At 39.8% G+C, this 18,652-nt stretch overlaps 1 protein-coding gene across 2 annotated transcripts; it reads left to right on the top strand.

The window, feature by feature from the left end:
- Positions 1–233: 233 nt before the first annotated feature.
- On the top strand, positions 234–14,241 carry C6H3orf33 (chromosome 6 C3orf33 homolog). 2 transcript variants are annotated; one of them, XM_044251646.1, is made up of 5 exons: positions 234–347; positions 2,875–2,934; positions 7,530–7,677; positions 8,372–8,532; positions 13,425–14,241. In XM_044251646.1, the coding sequence occupies exons 1-5, from the start codon at positions 234–236 to the stop codon at positions 13,821–13,823; spliced, it is 882 nt and encodes a 293-aa protein (XP_044107581.1). In that variant the 3' UTR covers positions 13,824–14,241. The 2 variants fall into 2 exon arrangements, with proteins under 2 accessions (XP_044107581.1, XP_044107582.1); XM_044251647.1 differs by lacking the exon at positions 234–347 and adding an exon at positions 1,816–2,087.
- The last annotated feature ends 4,411 nt before the right edge of the window (positions 14,242–18,652 follow it).

Here is an 18,652-nt window from a genome sequence, read left to right as displayed (position 1 = left end):
TGTCGCCTGTCTCCGACTCAGTGGGGGGCCCGCCCACAGGCGACGAGGGAACCCATAGCCGCCGTCAATCCACTCCTGGGGGGCTTGTAGGGGAGACGAGGACCCGGTTGTCGGTAGGCGCGCTGCGCCCCCACAGCCCGGGGAGCCTGGATCCGCGCGCTCCGCCCGAGGAGTGCTGCGCCCCCTGCCGTCCGCCCGAGGAGCTCGCCGCTGGCTCGCGGGAGGCCGGGAACATGGCGGGGCGGCCTGAGGCCCCGGCCTCGCCGCCGACGGACCGAGACCGAGCGGCGCCCAACGTGGTGGCGCGGCTCTCGCAGTGGGCCGACGACCACCTGCGTCTCGTCCGGGTACCGGAAACCAGCCGGCCGGGCCGGCGGTGGGCGCGGGGCCACGCGGAGCGAGCCTGAGGGAGGCGGGCTGCGGGAGGCCGCGCACAGTGGAACCGCGGGTGCTCGGGCGGGGCCGAGGGTCGCGTCGCCAGGGTCCCCAGGGACGGGCGGCGGTGGGGGGAGTGCGATCCGGTTGGGCTGGCTGTGTAGGATGGGCGCGGCGGGCCAAGGAGGCCAGCTCTGCCGAATTACTGCTAGGACCGTGGTGGGCCCCCAGGAACACCTCAGAGACTGAGACGCAACACAGCTTGGGGCGTCAGCGGCCCCCCGAGAGCATATGGGGACCAAGAGGCACAGGAGACAAGGGTGGGGGGTGGGCACGTGGTCCTGGAGGCTTCGAATGAATTGAGAGGGCACTGGAGTTCAACAAAGAGTGGGACATCTTAGGTGACCAGGCGACACAAGATTGTGGCTAGTCCTCCGGGGATGGTGTGATTGATTTGGGGTGGGAGGTAAAGAAAGAGGAATCAAGGGGTGGACCGTGGTCAAAGTTGCTTCTGTGGAGGGGTTGGGAGTCAGTGATTTGTTGGAGAAATCTGGAGGACTCTTTGGACATGTGAACTTGAAGGTGGACATGTGTGAACCTGAAAATGGTTATGAGAATTGTAAACCTGGTTCTACATGTTATCTAGGCAACCAGGTATAGGAATCTGGCATTGAAGGGAGATCGTAACTGGACGTAGAACTTTAGGAATGAACCACATAAACCTCACGTTAGTGTTTAAAGCTTGGATGGCATCTTGGAACAAGTCAGAAGAGTTGCTGAAATCCTAGAATTGAGACCTGGGACCTGAAGGATTCTCTTAACATTTACAATTTGGGAAAAGGGGGAGGTCAGCAAAGATTGGAAAGAAACAGTGAAGGAGGAGGAGGAAAATCAGGAAAACCAGGTGTCCTAGAAGTCAAGGGAAGAGAATATTTTCAGAGAGAATGAGTAACTATGTTAAATTCTTCTGAGAAGTTGAGTAGGACCATCAGTTTTGCAAAGGCTCTGCAGTCATGACCCACAACGCCCTGGACCATGGCTGTTTCCTTCCCAAGGACAGCTCTTACCCCTAGAATATTGTCTCCCACTTAGTAAGTCCTAGATAGGTATGGGTGGCATTAATGAATGATAGATACTCACGTGTTAATTGACAAGGCCTGGCTTCTTCCAGTGAAGCAGAATTTGGTGCATGGGTTGTTTCAAATTTAAAAAAAAAAAAAAATGACTTCAGTAGGTTGAGCGAGGGAATGGTGTTTAAACTGGCATATGGAGGGATGCCTGGGTGGCTCAATTAAACGTCCACCTTCGGCTAAGGTCATGATCTCAGGGTTCTGGGATCGAGTCCCGCATTGGGCTCCCTGCTCAGCCGGGATCCTGCTTCCCCCTGTCTCTCTGCCTGCCTCTCTGCCTACTTGTGATCTCTCTCTATCAAATAAATAAAGAAAATCTCTTAAAAAAATCTTTAAAAAAAATTGGCACATGGATACATTATTCCAAATATCCCAATTACAGGGTGTATCTTTGTGTATATTTCCTTTTTTCCCCTACAAATGGGAAATCCACAGAACAAATAAAAGGCATTATGTGATGGTAGTTACAAAGTTTTCACTGCTTTGTTTTATGTTTGCCTGATGTTTAGAGCAAGATCAGAGTTGGATCTGAGTGCCTTTACTTCAACACTTAGAGCAATCTTAGCATCTTCATTTCTTTGGGTATATTTTCAGCTTCATTTCTTACATACCTAGTTGTATTTCTTGAAGGAAAACATGTTAGATTATCATGCTTGTTGTGGGAGTCTCAGGTTCTTATTTTTTAATTAAAAAATTTTAGGTCTATTTCAGTGTTGGGTTTCTTTTTAAGGATTTTATTTACTAACTGCTTGACAGAGAGCAAGCACAAGCAGGAGGAGCGGCAGGCAGAGGGACAGGGAGAAGAGGGGTCCCTGCTGAGCAGAGATTCCTGTGGGGCTTCATCCCAGATCAGGACCTGAGCTGCAGGCAGATGCTTAACAGAGCTACCTAGGTTTCCCAGTCTATTTCTAATGAAGCACTTTAAAAACATTGATAAGTTCTTCCCAACTGTTCTCCCATATATACATCTAAAGCATTATATTTTAAGCTTTGGATAGTAAAGTTTTCTACCAAACCTTTACATTCCCACTGTAGACTCAGGGTTATGCAAGTTACTGTGGACATTGTTCAAGAAGTATTAGACTAATTCATGCATTTAAGGAATTCATGGTTAAAAGGAACAGTCAATAGAGAACAATACAATATTATATATATAATTACTGTGCCTGCCAGATTGGGGAAAAAGCAGGAAGATTAATGAGTAGGTGGGCAGTTAAAGTTTGTTGGGAGAAATGGGCCGTTAGTTGAAGGATGTGCCTTATTTGGACAATTAATAGAGAGGTCAGTCTTTTTTGTCCCCTTCCAATGAGTTCTTTTATTATTATGAATAACAACTAATGAAAATTAATCATTTAATCTCTTTCTGAAGAACATCAGCACCGTAATGGCTGTAGCTGGAACATTGTTACTTCTAAGAAGTGTTCGGATGGTAAGTTAAAAAATGAAGAAGGCACTATGATAAGCAAGAGACAGTTAATTTTTTTCTCACTTGCAGACCATTTTTCTCTCAAGCAGTGTATCATTTTGTTATCCATATTAGAAGTCTTAAATATTATTTTAGAACAACAAACCTATTTTAAGATCTTGGTTTAAAAGCAACACATCCGCAGGATTTTATGGAAAGTGATTGTCTGGTCTGTATTTCCATAATCACTTTTCTTCATGCTTAAAAAGGAATCTGTAAAGGATTTAGTTGGCTAGAATGTTGTAATCACTAAATTTGCATTTCAGATGTTGTGGCATGTCTCAAAACTGTTTTGTATAGTGGTTTTAGATTATAGTCAAATTATGTCCTTTAGCACTGAATAATTTATACTTTCTCCAATTTGTAGCAATCTGTAAGATCTGTTTAATGAACAGAGCAAGAAGTGTGATGTACAAAAATAATTTATATTTTCAGTTAGCATATTTTTCGGCCTCTCAGTAATGTTTTAATAATAGATATTATGGAATCCTTTTGACAATTCAGGCTTTGTTAAGTTTTTTTAATGTAACTGATTCTTGTCACTGAGTGTAATTGTAGTATCATGTTACAATTGTAGTATCATGTTAAACTCTGGAATGAGTTTATTGCTTCTGTGTGTATTAATGTCTTACATTTATTATCTCTATATTGTTTTATATTATCATTGACTACATAGCTTTACTGTACTATAGTACATCTTTTCCTAGTACATCTTTTCCAACTCCTGCCTTTTCCCTCTGACTCCAAAGTCAGACTTTTATCCCCCCATTTTTTATTAAGTGTCTTGAACTCATTTTTAACCTTATATCTAATAATCTGATAGGTTTTTTTTTCTTTTAACACCTCCATGATTTTGTAAGTCATTCACATTTAGCTTATATTTTTAGAGTGGAACTTTTGAAGCTTTAGCTCTTTTCATTTCACTTTTTTCTTTATCTTACAGTCTGTGTTCCATGACATATGTATTTTGAAGGTTTCAAAATTGTCAAAATACTAAATGATCTGATTAAGAATTTAGGTAAAAATAAGGGGCGCTTGGGTGGCTCAGCCGGTTAAGCGTCTGTCTTCAGTTCAGGTCATGATCCCAGGATCCTGGAATTGAGCCCTATAGTGGCTCCCTGCTCAGTGAGGAGTCTGCTTCTCCCTCTGCCCCTCAACCCACTTATGTTCTTTCTGACTAGCTCTCTCTCTTAAATAAACAAATAAAATCTTAAAAAAAGAATTTGGTAAAAATAATGCTGAGGGAGTACTTCTCTTGTTAGCCCTTAAAAATGACATAAATCAATTATAGATTGTTCTAAGTTATACAATATTAGGTATGTTATTGATTTATGCAAATTACTTATTCATTAATAGTAATTTATATTAGTATGTTATGAAGTTATTCATCTTAAACCATAGTTCTGGTGTCTTTTTTTCTTAAGTTTTATGAGTTTTGAAAATAATGAATAGTGGTGAGAAGAGCAAGCTAAGGAGGTAGAAAAAGAACATTTTGGAACATTAGGAACATATTATTATGTTACATAATAAAAAAAATTTTATTATGTAACAGTTGGGGAACTTAGGCTACAAGTATGAGAAACCCCATGCAGCAGTAGTTTAACCAAGTTAAAAGGCTTTTTTTCCCTCATGTCGAAAGACTTCTGGAGGTAGGATGCTGCTGGCATTGGTCTCTGGATCAATGACAGAGAGTTTAGGTCTGTATGATTTTCTGTGCCTTTCCTCATGGCGCAGAATGGCTGCTGTAACTCCACATAGCATATGCACATTCAAAGCAGGAGAAGAGGGAAAAGGAAGGTGCCAGCCACATATATTCCTTTTTATCAAGAAAACGAAAGTTTTACCAAAAGCCTTTAGTAGACTTTTGCTTACATCCTTTTATCATATGGTCACCTCTAGGTTTCGGAAAGGAGGTTGGGAAAGCCAGCTGATTAGGTTTTCCATCCCTTACAGTACATGATGACAAAAGAAAGAGGCTTGGGAATAGATAATGTGTTAAACCAAAGGCCTGCCACAAAGGGAACCTAATAGCTCCCCTTCAGCTTTCTTTTTGTATTTCCTCCCCTTTTTCCCCTCCTCCTGAGTTTACCAACCTCTCATATTTTTTCAGCTACTGGTAGACAAGTCCAAATTTCATATTTAAAAAATAAGAAATGATGATTCAGTTCAGTACTGTGCTAAATACTTGAGATACATAATTTCATTTAATACTTAAAGTAATCATATGAAACAGGTATTTTTAAAAAATTATTTGTTTGTTTATTTATTTAGAGAGAGAGGAGAGGCGGGGGGCGGGGGGGCGGGGGGCAGGGAAGAGAGAGAGTCTCAAGCAGACTCCCCACTGAGCACAGAGCCTGACATGGAGCTTGATGCCATGACCCTGAGATCATGACCTGAGCCAAAATCAAGAGTCAGATGCTCAGCCAATGAAGCCGTCCAGGTGCCCTGAAAGAGGTGTTCTTACACCTAATTTTTATGGATGGAGGAGGTGGATACTTGAAGAAGTTAAGTAATTTTCATCCAGCTAGTATGTGGCAGAACTGGATTCCAAATTTCATCTTCCTGAATTTGAAACACTTAACTATTTTCTCTTCATAGTGCTTCCAGCTTTTGTCTCTTTGTCTTTAGGACACTTCCTTCTCCATCTGAGACTTAGGGACAGTGTTCTCATTAGTGGCATCATCTTTCTGCCTCTTCTAGAGAGCAGGATGTTTTTCACAAGTTTAGAATTCACTTGCTTTACAGATGTCTCCCTCAGATCTTCTTATTCATTTTTGACCCTTCAGCATTTAGGACTTTATTTACTTATTTGAAAGAGAGTGAATTTCTCCTTTGGGAGAAAGAGAATCTTTAGCAGGCTCCATGCCCAGCGTGGAGCCTGACTCAAGGCTTGATCTCATGACCCTGAGATCATGACTGGAGCTGAAATCAGATACTTAACCGACTGAACCCTCCAGGCAGTCGAACCCGTTAGCACTTATACTTTATTCTTTTTTTTTTTTTTTCTTTAAGACTTTATTTATTTATTTGACAGAGAAAGAGAGCACAAGCAGGGGTGGTGGCAAGCGGAGGGAAGGGAGAAGCAGGCTCCTCTCCAAGCAGAGAGCCTGATGTGGGGCTGGATCCCACTGAGCTGGGGCTCAGCTGGGATCATGACCTGAGCTGAAGGCAGATGCCCAACTGACTGAGCCACCCTGGGACCCACTTATACATTGCTTATCTTAAACCTACTTATATATTGCTCTGCAGTTGTATTCTGGTTTTATGTATATTGTTAGTGCCTGTTATGTCACAGAAACATAGCACTGAACTATCTGCTGTTGAGAGATTATTGGATGCAGAAAAGGTAGATGCAATGGGATCTGCCTTTAAATGTTCCTTACATAGATGGTGAATTCCTTGAGAGCAGGATCATGGGTTCTATTTCAGTTTCTTCCCCTAGCTCCTTAATAATTTCTAAAACTCCAGGGGGGTGCTGGGTGGCTCAGTGGGTTAAAGCCTCTGCCTTCAGCTCAGATCATGATCCCAGGGTTCTGGGATCGAGCCCTACATCGGGCTCTGCTCAGCAGGGAGCCTGCTTCCTCCTCTCTCTCTGCCTGCCTCTCTGCCTACTTGCCATCTCTATCTGTCAAATAAATAAATAAGATGTTAAAAAAAATGTCTAAAACTCCAAACATCAAGGCACTCTTAGATCTTTTTATGTATATCCTCAATGAAAACACCTAAAATTAAAAAGGGATAGATATTTAGTAATTGGATATATCTTTAATGACCCTCTCTACTTCTAAGTCTTCCCTCCCCTATGTGAGATATTCTTGGTTTTCTCATGTGATGTGGTTTCCAGGCACTTTATCATCTTCTTTCTCGTCTTCTAGTTTTGTTCTATTTTGTTGTTGAAGTCTTTTATGAGATGTGGTATGCAGGAGAGCACAGTATATCCCATGAGGGCCTGATCTAGAACAATCTCTTCCTTATTTCTTGTTTGGGATCTTGTTCCTTACAATGTTGCTTGGTGTTTGAATTTGGTGGGGAGCAGTAAGGAGTGGAGAGGAGAGGGAGTTGTACTTTTTTTGGTAGACTTGTCACACTTTCATTTCATTTTGAGTTCTCAATGAACTAAAAGTTCTTTATCTTTTTCATATATCCTACAATTAGTTTATTCTCTTCTATCCTACATTATTTTTGGGGAGTACAGGGGAAGATTTTTACATTTTATCCCATCCTAGTTGTCAGGATCTTTTAAAATACTAACTCTTACTTTTAGTGTTCATAGTTTTTTTTTTTCCCCCCAAAGATTTTATTTTTAAATAATCTCTGTACCCAGTGTGAGGCTCGAACCCACAACCCCAAGGTCAAGAGTTGCATGCTGCACCAACAGAGCCAGCCAGATGCCCCCCCAACACTTCGATTAAATCATAAGTAAAATATTAATATAAAATTAAGGACAAAATTAAAAATTTTCAGTGGTTATATCTTCTTGTTAAATGTTTAGAAGATAATTTGACATAATTTAAAATGAAAATAATAATAAAATGTTATTTTTTTTAATAAATCAACAGACATCAAAATTTACAAGTTCTTCAGATATTCCAGTAGAATTCATTCGGAAGAATGTTAAACTACGTGGACGATTACGCCGAATAACTGAGAATGGCTTAGAAATTGAGCATATTCCCATTACTTTACCTATCATATCTTCATGGAAAAGTAAGTAGAGTGCAAGAATAATATAACTATTTTAGTATTTGTTAATTAAAAGTCATTTGTAAAATAGCAAAAAATGTCATTTTAACTTTTAGTAACTTTGTGAGGGAAAGTACAAACTCTTGGCTTTAAATACAGGGAACTATTTATTTTGGCTTCAGATTTCCCCCTCCTTTTTTTTTCAACCATTCAGGATTTCATTCAGGCGTTTATGCATTCTTTCCACAAATAATTGAGCATCTGTTATGTTATGTTGTTGTAATTACGTTGTCATAATTTAAATCTCTTCTCTCTGGAATAGTGATGACTTTTCAGGAGTCAGGCAGCAAAGTCACCACCTGGGTTTGTCCAGGTTGTACACTGCACAGTTTTGGGGATGCTATTAAGTAGAACCTGCTTCCAGAGGTCATGCTGAGACAGCACTGTAAATTGCCATATATGCATTTGTTAATATTGGCTTCTCCATCCTGTTCTGGAGCTTACTGAAATGGGTTTTTTACATTATTTTGTATGTTTCATGCATCCGTTGCTTTAAAAGAAAACTTGAATACAGATATAAATAGATCTACATTTAGAGAGTCTGGGTGTTTGTAAAGAAACGTAGTATATTTAGTTGTTTTGTGGGGGCATGTGACTTTGAAATTTGCTTTTGCACCGTAGTATTAAAGCTAGACAATTTTCTATCTAACCTTTTTAGAAGAGCCCTGTGGTGTCCTGCTGGTTAAACTGGCAGGAGTAGAACTCACTGAAACTGGGAAGGTGTGGTTACAAAAAGAGTTAAAACCTTCCCAATTGCTATGGTTTCAACTTCTTGGAAAGGAGAATTCAGTGCTCTTTTGTTATCTTCTAGTGAATAAGGTAAGTAGTGTGAAGAAATCACGAGCAGTATGTTATTCTTTTTATTTGTTCAGAACCATCATTAATTAGAATCTTGAATCTACAATGGGACTGAATTTTTGTCTTTTTTAACTGCTACTCATAGCGATCATGTATAGTGAACCAGGTGTTTCCTATATACGTTTTGTTATTAAATATTATTTATATGTTTATTATAGAAAAATGGAAAATTAAGAACATGAAAGAAACCTAAAATTATTAATGACTTTGGACATTGCTCATTTGAGGATTATCTTTACACATTTACTTATACATGAGTATAGTATATTGCCCTTGTTATTAGAAACTGCTTGTTGAGTGAGCCCTGTCAGCTGGAAACTACTAAGAGCAGAGGTGTTTTCTGAAGTAAATAGTGTTCAGTCTCTGAACTGTAAAGTCGAGAATATTTAAGTACTGTTTATGATCAGTAATCAGTCAACTAAAGACTTTGCCTCAGAGTTTTCCTACCATTATGACTGACCAGGCTCCCTGCTCAGCGGGAAGCCTGCTTCTCCTTCTCCCACTCCCCCTGCTTGTGTTTCCTCTCTTGCTCTCTCTGTCTCTGCCAAATTAATAAATAAAATCTTTAAAATAAATAAATAAAGTCCCTTATTATATAACAAACAAAAATAATCTGAAGAAAAAAATAACCTCACATTAAAGGGATTAAAATTGTAACCATTTTGAATTCTTAGAGCTTTTTGAACTGTTGATAGAAAGCCTGATCAAACCCATTAATTTCTGTATGTCCAGGTCAAATGCAGTTCTTTCAAAATAAGAATTATCCAACACTGATTGGTTGAAGTGTCTTAGAGTTCATAGTAAGCTGGTAGGGGTTCGTGGCTGGCTTAGTCAATGGAGCATACAACTCTTAATCTCAGAGTTGTGAGTTCAGGCCCCACATTGGATGTAGAGATTACTTACAAATAAAATCTTTAAAAAAAAATAAAAAGTGGGGGTGCCTGGGTGGCTCAGTGGATTAAGCCTCTGTCTTTGGCTTAATATTTAAATAATATTTAATAAATATTTAAAATAAATAAATAAAATCTTTAAAAAAAAATAAAAAGTAAGCTGGTAATGCAAAATATATAAAGATGCCAGAGGCCTTACAAAAATATTATCTTCTCCAGGCACCTGGCTGGCTCAGTTGGTGGAGCATGTGACTCTTTTTTTTTTTTTTTTAAAGATCCTTTTTATTTTTTATTTTCATTTTTAATGGAAACAACACCTTTTTTTAAAAAAATATTTTATGTATTTATTTGACAGAGAGAGAGAGAGAGAACACAAGTAGGCAGAGAGGCAGGCAGAAAGGGGGGTGGAAGGAGGCAGGCTCCCTACTGAGCACAGAGCCCGATGTGGGGCTCGATCCCAGGACCCTGGGATCATGACCTGAGCCGAAGGCAGAGGCTTAACCCACTGAGCCACCCAGGTGCCCCAGATTCAATACTTTTTAAAAAGATTTTATTTATTTTTTTGACAGAGATCACAAGTAGGCAGAGAGGCAGGCAGAGAGAGAGGGGGAAGCAGACTCCACACTGAGCAGAGAGCCCAATGCAGGGCTCAGTCCCATGACCCTGAGATCATGACCCACTGAGCCACCCAGGCACCCTGAGCATGTGACTCTTGATCTTGGGATCATGAATTAGATCACCATGCTGGGTATACAGATACTTAAAAATTAAAAAAAATGTTGGGAGCTTGGGTGGCTCAGTAGCTTAAGTGCCTGACTCCTGATTTCTGCTCAGGTCATAAGCTCAGGGTCATGAGATCAAGGCAGGCATTGGGTTATGCACTCAGTGGGGAGTCTACTTGATATTCTTGCTTCCCTCCGTCCCTCCCCCTGCTGGCCCTTGTGATACATGCTCTCTCTCAAATAAATAAATAAAATCTTTTGCAAAATTTTTTAAAAAGATTCTGCTTATTTGAGAGAGCGAGCACATGCATATGGAAGGGGGAGGGGAAGAGGGAGACTCAGACTCCCCGCTGAGCTGGGAACCTGACAGGAGGCTTGATCACAGGACCCTGAGATCATGACCTGAGCCTAAGGCAGATGCTTAACTGACCCAGGTGCCCCATAAATAAAATACTTAAAAATAAATAAGTAAATAAATTATTAAAAAAATAAAAATAATAATTTTTTTTAACTAAGAAAACATTATCTTTGCTTTTAAATTGAGAAGTAATTTTATTTATCCTCAAAACCACCCTATGGAGTCATTGTTTTTACTCCCATTTATAGATGGGACTCAGGGTAACCAAGTGGAAGAGCCTGTATTCAACCCAGCTCTTTCTGGCTCCTGAGCTCATACTTTGCCTTAAATACTTTAGCTTATATTACTTCCTAGGTGACCCAACTATGCAGTATATGCATGCTGTGGTAAATTGCATTTGTTGAATTTACTATTGTGTGAGATTGAATTTTAGTTATTTTGATTTTGGTTTAAGGGAATGAGCTCTTATAATTTAAAAGATTGAGAAAAATACGATGAATCCTTTAAGACTGTATTTATTAACTCATTATTATGACCAAAAGTTACTGCATTTAAGGGAAAAAAGGTTACTTTGTTCCTTACGAAAGTCCTAAAAATGTCTCTTACTTGAAACCTGGAGTTTTTGCATTTTTAGAATTTAATTGTGAAGTACTTGGCTAAGAAAGCTTTTAAATTATTAATGTTAAAATTAATCTCATTAGGTTAAAATCCCACAAGGACTATATAAATAGCTAAGCATGATCTCCTTTTTTTTTTTTTTTTAAGATTTAAAAAAAAATTAAGTAATCTCTACACCCAACATGGGGCTCAAACCCACAACTCCAAGATCAAGAGTCTTAGGTCTACTGACTGAGCCACCCAGCCTCCCCAGCAGGATCTCCTTTATGCTATAAATTAGTAGGAAAAAAATCCCATTTATCCAGTTTCACTAATTAATTAATTAATTTATTTTTTAAAAAAGATTTTATTTATTTATTTGACAGACAGAGATCACAAGCAGGCAGAGAGGCTAGGAAGCAGGCTCCCCGCTGAGCAGAGAGCCAGATGTGGGGCTTGATCCCAGAACCCTGGGACCATGACCTGAGACAAGGCAGAGGCTTAACCCACAGAGCCATCCAGGCGCCCCTTATCCAATTTCATTTAGAAGTGCCTGGGTGGCTCAGTGGGTTAAGCCGCTGCCTTCGGCTCAGGTCATGATCCCGGGGTCCTGGGATCGAGTCCCGCATTGGGCTCTCCGCTGAGCGGAGAGCCTGCTTTCCTCTCTCTCTCTCTCTCTCTCTCTGCCTGCCTCTCTGCCTACTTGTGATCTCTCTCTGTCAAATAAATAAATAAAATATTTAAAAAAAAAAAAAAAAAGTGAGGTTTTCCTTGAAGGAAATTTCCTAAAGGATGAAGATGCAATGTCCAGGCCTATTTTTCATGTAAAAATTATTTTGTGGGAAGTCTTTTAAAAATGTATTTGGGGCACCTGGGTGGCTCAGTGGGTTGAAACCTCTGCCTTTGGCTCAGGTCATGATCCCAGGGTTCTGGGATCAAGCCCCACATCTGGCTCTCTGCTCAGCAAAGAGCCTGCTTCCCTTCCTCTCTCTGCCTGCTCTCTGCCTAATTGTGATCTCTGTCTGTCAAATAAATAAATTAATTAAATATTTTTTTAAAAAGTGTATTTACATGTCAAAAAATGTATTTACACACTGGAATTCAGAAACCTAATCTAACAGTTCAGTGGTGATTCAGTTCAATTTGCATTTGTGTGCTTTTAGTTTCTTTTGTTATGGCCTTCTGTTGTTTTGCTTATTTTGTGTGCTTATTTCCCCCAAACAGCAAACAAACCAAAACCCACTTTTTATATTTTATTACTTTTACATCTCTTTGGGTTAGAAGACCAGTGAGTTTGTGGGGAACTGTATGTTACAAAAGAGGCAGTTAAGATGTGCCCAGGTGACTCAGTCAGTTAAGCGGCTGCCTTCTGCTCAGGTCATGATCTCAGGGACCTGGGATCCAGTCCGGGTTTAGGCTTCTGGCTCCCCAGCTCCCGACTCCCTGCTCCCTGCTCCATGGGAAGTCTGCTTCTCCCTCTGTCCCTTCCCCTGCTCCTGTGCTCCTGCACTCTCTCTCTCAAATAAATAAATAAAATCTTTAAAAAAAAAATAAATAAAAGAGGCAGTTGACTTTGAACAAGCATCTCTCTTAATAATGAAATTCTTGGATTTAGTATTAGCTGTTTTAAGTTCTTAGAGAGCCCTTTGCTTTATGTTTTTTGGCTTTGGAGGCTAAGTTGCTAAATGACTGTTTTGTTTTGTTTTTAATATTTTATTTATCTTTTCATTTTAGAGAAAGAGAGAGAGAACATGTGAAAGGAAGGGAGAGGCAGAGGGTGTGAGAGAGAGAGAATCTCACAGACTGCACTGAGCATGAAGCCCGATGCAGGGCTAGATATTAAGACCATGATCTCAGGGTCAGGGTCAGATCATGACCTGAGTCAAAATCAAGAGTTGAGTGCTTAACCCACTGAGCCACCCAGGTGCCCCTCTGAATGATGATTTAATTAATTAATTAATTGGTTTATTTATTTATTTTTTTAAAAAGATTTTATGTGTTTGTGAGAGAGAGAGAGAGAGAGTGTGAGAGAGATAGCACAAGGAGTGCGGGGAGAGGTAGAGGGAGAAGCAGACTCCTCACTGAGCAGGGAGCCCAATGTGGGGCTCCATCCCAGAACTCTGGGATCACCACCTGAGCCAAAGGCAGACACTTAACTGACTGAGCCACCCAGGAGCCCCTGGATGATTATTTAATTTAAATAAATAAGTAAATGTCAAAGTGAAGATGTTATAAGTATAGTAGCAATTTTCTTTAGTAATTGGTCTGTGTTATTTTTTATTCAAGGGTAGGTATTTTAGTGTGAGTCTGAATGAAGAAATTTTGAGAAGAGGCCTTGGCAAAACTGTTCTTGTTAAAGGGCTAGACTATGATTCTAAAATCTATTGGACAATTCACAGAAACTTACTTAAAGCTGAATTAACAGCCGTAAAAAAAAGAGAAGGAATATGGAAGGAAGAATCTGAAGAAAGTTATTTGGAAAAATTCAAAGGCTCCTGGAGAGAAATATGGAAAAAAGACAGTTATTTAAAAAAAAATGGATCAGATTTCAATTTGAAAAAAGAAAGTTATTATGAGAAATTTAGAAGGACTTATGAAACATGGAAAGAGAATATAAATAACTACTCCTTTATATTGAAGTTCAGAGAACTTATGAATCGCATACACTTTCGTAGAAAAGGGTGAACTATTCCAAGGGGTCTGGAGGTGACCCACTCAGAAAAGAGTAAAATATGTAAATATGTAGATGTTTTCATTGAGTTGAAATGGAAATTTCTCTGAATGATCTAAGTTGCACTCTGATGGTATTTAAATATTTAAGAGATGATTGTTCAAAATGTAATAGAATAATTTAAGCAAGTTGTAATTAATGTAATATTCTTTTAGGAAAAATGAAATACTCTATAAAATCACCAGGATAAAGGATGTATACCTGTAGTGCTAATATTTGAAGAGAGAGTTTAACTGTTGGACACTGTTATTTTAGTTATTTTTGGTATCCATATTTAATTTTTGTTGAAAGTGAATATTTGTTGACTTTTCCAGTTTTGATTGATTTTGATCAATCAGATTTTGATTACTTATAATAAACTAACTCTTTATACATCATGCCTGAGGCTACTTTTTTCCCTTAACTGCTTTCTAACTACCTATGAATGTGGGGCAAAGCTACACGAGAAGGTCACCTAACCCATTTTTAGTAATAAGGAACGGCTAATTTCTACTTGTTGTTAGATGAAGGGAATAACCCTCTGGACAGAATCGTGAGGATTATTATAAGGACGAAAAGCAATGTGCCAAGGATGGCAGCCCCCAAGATAGAAAGAATAGGAATGCTTAGGACATTGTTGAGCCCTTTAAGTAGCCGATCGTTGAAGTATCTTGAATCCCAGTTCCTCATGTAACATGGTAAATTTCTTTGTTTTTAAAGCCAGTTTGAATTGGTCTGAGGATCTGATATATACATATACTTGCTGTTAAAATCATCCTAACATTACAGGCTTCTTTTGTAACACCAGTGATAATCCACGAACATCCGCCATGTCTATAGAAGGTTCTCTAATGATCTGTGATGCTGACAATGTCAGAGGTACCACATGGTCCGAAGAGTTGACATCTGTTAGAATCAGTCATACAGCACGAGAAGCTTATTGCCACTCCTGGACTGCTGGTGAAAACATAAAGTAAATTTCCCAACATTTCCTAATTAAACAACATTTACTTTTAGTAAGGACTCAAATCTGCCACAGATTTTTGTTCTTGTGATTTTATTTCATTGCCTTTGGGGTAGGATAGGATGTTATATCCTAGCTTTTATTCCCTGGGTCTCATGCCTCAATAGCTTTTCTTGTTTTAAGGGGATGTTCTATTTCTCTCAACAGAGAAGTTAACAGAGTACATTTAAAACTAGTTCTGTGGCAAGCTCATGGGCCTGCTGCTTTTCTGGTTTACCTCCCAATGATGTCAGATCTCATCACAGTTATCACTGTAATCAGTTCTGATGACGTCTGCCAACGCAGTCCCTGCAGCATTGTCTTTCCAGATAAGCTATGTGAAAGTGAAGCTGGTACAGGTCTTTTTGTGGACTATAAGAAATGACTTGTTCTAACCTTTGCCTTGATTATAGTCAGTAGGGAAACCATGATTTTAGGGACAAGATAGACAAGAAGAAAAAGAGACCAGCGGGACTCCTGTTGTGTGCAGTCACCATTTTCTGAATGTTCTTGTCCTCCACTTAGGTAGTAGCAGTATTAACACATACTTGAAGGCTAGGAGGAATTCCATTGGCCAGCAGCTTTCTTCGGGGTCGGCAAGGTCTGCTTTTCTGCCTTTTGTCTCTGGTCTTTCTTGTAGATAGCTTGTTTGATCGTCCAAGGACAAGGTGAGCTATATAGTTATAGAGGCAAGATCTTTTTTATATGAGACAGTTATAATAGGGTCATCTGAAAAAAATAGAAAAGTCCTAAATTTAGGCAGAATTTCTGACCAAAGCTCAGGTTTTTTTGCCTTTCTCAAATAAAGGATTTACATCTTGATTTCTTATCTTTAAAACAACGGGATCTATGGCTGCCTTTTTCCCTTGGCCTTCTTTCCTTTTAGTATCCTGGGTATCTAGACCTGTTTTTTGTTTTTTTTTTTTTAATATATTTCTATCAAATAAATTTAGTTCTTACTGTTTTTTCTAAATCATTGGATTTCTTATGGCCCCTTTCAATCTATATTCTTTTAGACTCACATTTCCTTTTTTGGGTTTTATTTATTTGTTATTTTCTAGTCATACTTCTTATTATGAAATGTTGAAAGCAACATTAGCTTTATTATAATTAATGGTGGACAAAACTTGGGAGAAGAATGAAAACTATTCCCATACATACATGACTCAGCACTGTCATTATTTGGCAGCTAAAAGCATATTCCCACAACACTTAGAGAGAGAAAACACACAACTGAAGTCTCCTTACATTTTGCTTACATTTCCCTTTTTTGTGTTGACATTTGTTAGTTCCATTCATGATACAGGTGTCCAAATGCTGGTTCTTCTCCAGCACATTTGGTCATGGTTATTCCTTGAGGGTTCTGTAGGGGCTCCCTATCATAGTCCCCTGGCTTGAGAGATTCTTACCTGTTTCTCTCCCTACCTGCTTAACTCCCAAGGCTGTTTAGTCCACAGCCTTTTACTCTTGGATCCCCACCACCTGGGATGGGAAGGACACATAAGTTTAGTTGTGGAATGTGACGGGGCTTAATCACTCCACTCATGGGTATGTGTTGTGGGGAGTATTACGAGTTGACTTCAGTCCTGCCACTTTCCATGGTGTCGATTCAAGTTACAGGAAAATCGTGCATTTTTTTTTTAAATGATTTTATTCATTTGAGAGGGAGAACTCATGGGTGTGCATGAGTTGGGGGACGGGCAGAGGGAGAGGCTGACTCTGCTGAGTGGGGGGCCTGATGCTAACGTGGGACTCAATTCCAGGACCCTGAGATGATGACCTGGGCCTCAGCCACTCAATTGCCTGAGCCACCTAGGCACCCTGGAAACTCATGTATCCTCAGACTAAGTGGTGGGAATGGAGGTGATTCTCCAGGCAGTCTTTCTTGCTTCCCTCTTTTGATCATGCTTCTTTCTCCTTGTCTCAGGTAAATGAAGTGCTAGAAGGCTCTGTAGCTTAGCAAACATCAGAAAAGAGATAATCACTATTTCCTAACTTAGTGGAAACAGGATATATGGCATTCTCAGTCTTATGGAAAAGGGAGTGAAGTGCTAATGTCAAATCTTCCTCCCCTGAGAAGGGGAGGAATGTTGCTACTCCACAAATTCTAACTGTTGAACTCTTCCTTATTCCAAGACCTCTTATTCCTTTTGGTCCTGAAACCTAAATCAGCTTGGTCTTTCTCACCACTGGGAAAGCCTGGGGAATCTGCTGCCAGAAATGCCATTTTTAAAAAAGGTGACTCAAAGAGAAATCAGGGCCACTGATCTCAATAGTTCTGCTATTTCTTGATAATGGGAAACAAAAGCAAATGAAAAAAAAAATGAAATTTTCTTACTACTTACAGCCCATTAACAAGTCCTTGAAACAGGCAGAGTGACATTCCTCTAGGAAATCAGCTGCCTTGACGTTAATACCTTGCTAATGGCAAAAGGCAATCTTAGTTTAACATTATCCTGACTTCCAGGATGTTGTAAGTCTTATTTAACATATAAAAATTCCTTTGTGGGGGCGCCTGGGTGGCTCAGTGGGTTAAGCCTCTTCCTTCGGCTCAGGTCATGATCTCAGGGTCCTGGGATGGAGCCCTGCATCGGGCTCTCTGCTCAGCGGGGAGCCTGCTTCCCTTCCTCTCTGCCTGCTTGTGATCTCTCTCTGTCAAATAAATAAATAAAAATCTTAAAAAAAAAAAAATTCCTTTGGAAACTTTATCTCTACCCCGCCAAGATATATGTTGGCAGTCATCTCCTAAGCATATAGTCCACTGATACACATCTGAAGGATCTCATGACTAAGGTTTTACTGGACAGTAATAAATGCCCTTTTCGTAACAATGGCTAGCCCCTTCATGGTCCTGGAAACTTTTCAAAATTCCCTATAGATTTAAAATGTCCCTATCCCGGCTCCAAACTTGAAAATATATAATCACCACCCCTCACTACCTCAGTGCTGCTTTTTCTGCCTATGGTCCTATCCCCATGCTTTAATAAAACCACCTTTTTGCATTGAAGACATCTCAAGAATTCTTTCTTGACCGTTTGCTCCAAACCCCAACATTACCTCATCATCTCTTATTTATTCCTGCTCTCTTAGGTAACTGAGAATAGTAAAGATCCCAGTCAGTACCTCATACTGGCCTGGTACATTTGCAAAACCTGCTTAGGAGAATTAACCACATCTGAGGCAAGCAGATAATGTGCTAAGAATTTTATCTTCTGGATTTCTCCAGCATCATTTGGTTACTCATCAAGGTGAGGTTTGTAGGGGGAAAGAAAAATAATTTTCCCTCTACTCTTCTAGGTTCTTGGCTGATACACACCTGTAACAAGACAGACTAACAGAAGAAAAACAAAAGAGAAGTTTAATAACATGTATACCTCCTATATACCTGGGATATACCAAGGGAAACTGAGTAGCTCCCGAATTGGCCATCCCCTTAAGTAACATCTCCAGGTAAAGGCTAGAAGATGTTGGGGGACGGGGAGGCCAGTTATGAGAAGTTACCCTGAAAGGCACAGTAAACAAGGGTAAGGTGGTTTTTCAGAGAGAGAGAGAGATCTTTACAAATGGAGATTTCCCTTATAAATGTAAATTGTTCTTACAAAAGAGTAATTTTTACCTGGTTTTTAGAACTTCTCCTATCTCTGCAGTTTCTTACAAATAACCAGCTTAAGGGGTGCTTGGGTGGCTTTGTCAGTTAAGCATCTGCCTTTGGCTCAGGTCATGATACAAGCAAGGGTCCTGGTATTGAGGGCTCCTTGCTCAGCGGGAAGCCTGCTTCTCTCTCTGCTGCTCCCCCTGCTG

Source organism: Neovison vison, chromosome 6 (genome assembly GCF_020171115.1).
Source record: "Neovison vison isolate M4711 chromosome 6, ASM_NN_V1, whole genome shotgun sequence".
In the NCBI taxonomy this organism is placed as follows: Eukaryota; Metazoa; Chordata; class Mammalia; order Carnivora; family Mustelidae; genus Neogale; species Neogale vison.
This window is presented reverse-complemented; position numbering and strand designations above follow the sequence as displayed.

Excerpts from the sequence above, each read along its gene's own strand:
- C6H3orf33 (XM_044251646.1), top strand. The coding sequence starts at position 234 with ATGGCGGGGCGGCCTGAGGCCCCGGCCTCGCCGCCGACGGACCGAGAC. Across the intron at positions 348-2,874 it reads ACCACCTGCGTCTCGTCCGG|AACATCAGCACCGTAATGGC; the intron begins GTACCGGAAACC and ends CTCTTTCTGAAG. Across the intron at positions 8,533-13,424 it reads GTTATCTTCTAGTGAATAAG|GGTAGGTATTTTAGTGTGAG; the intron begins GTAAGTAGTGTG and ends TTTTTATTCAAG.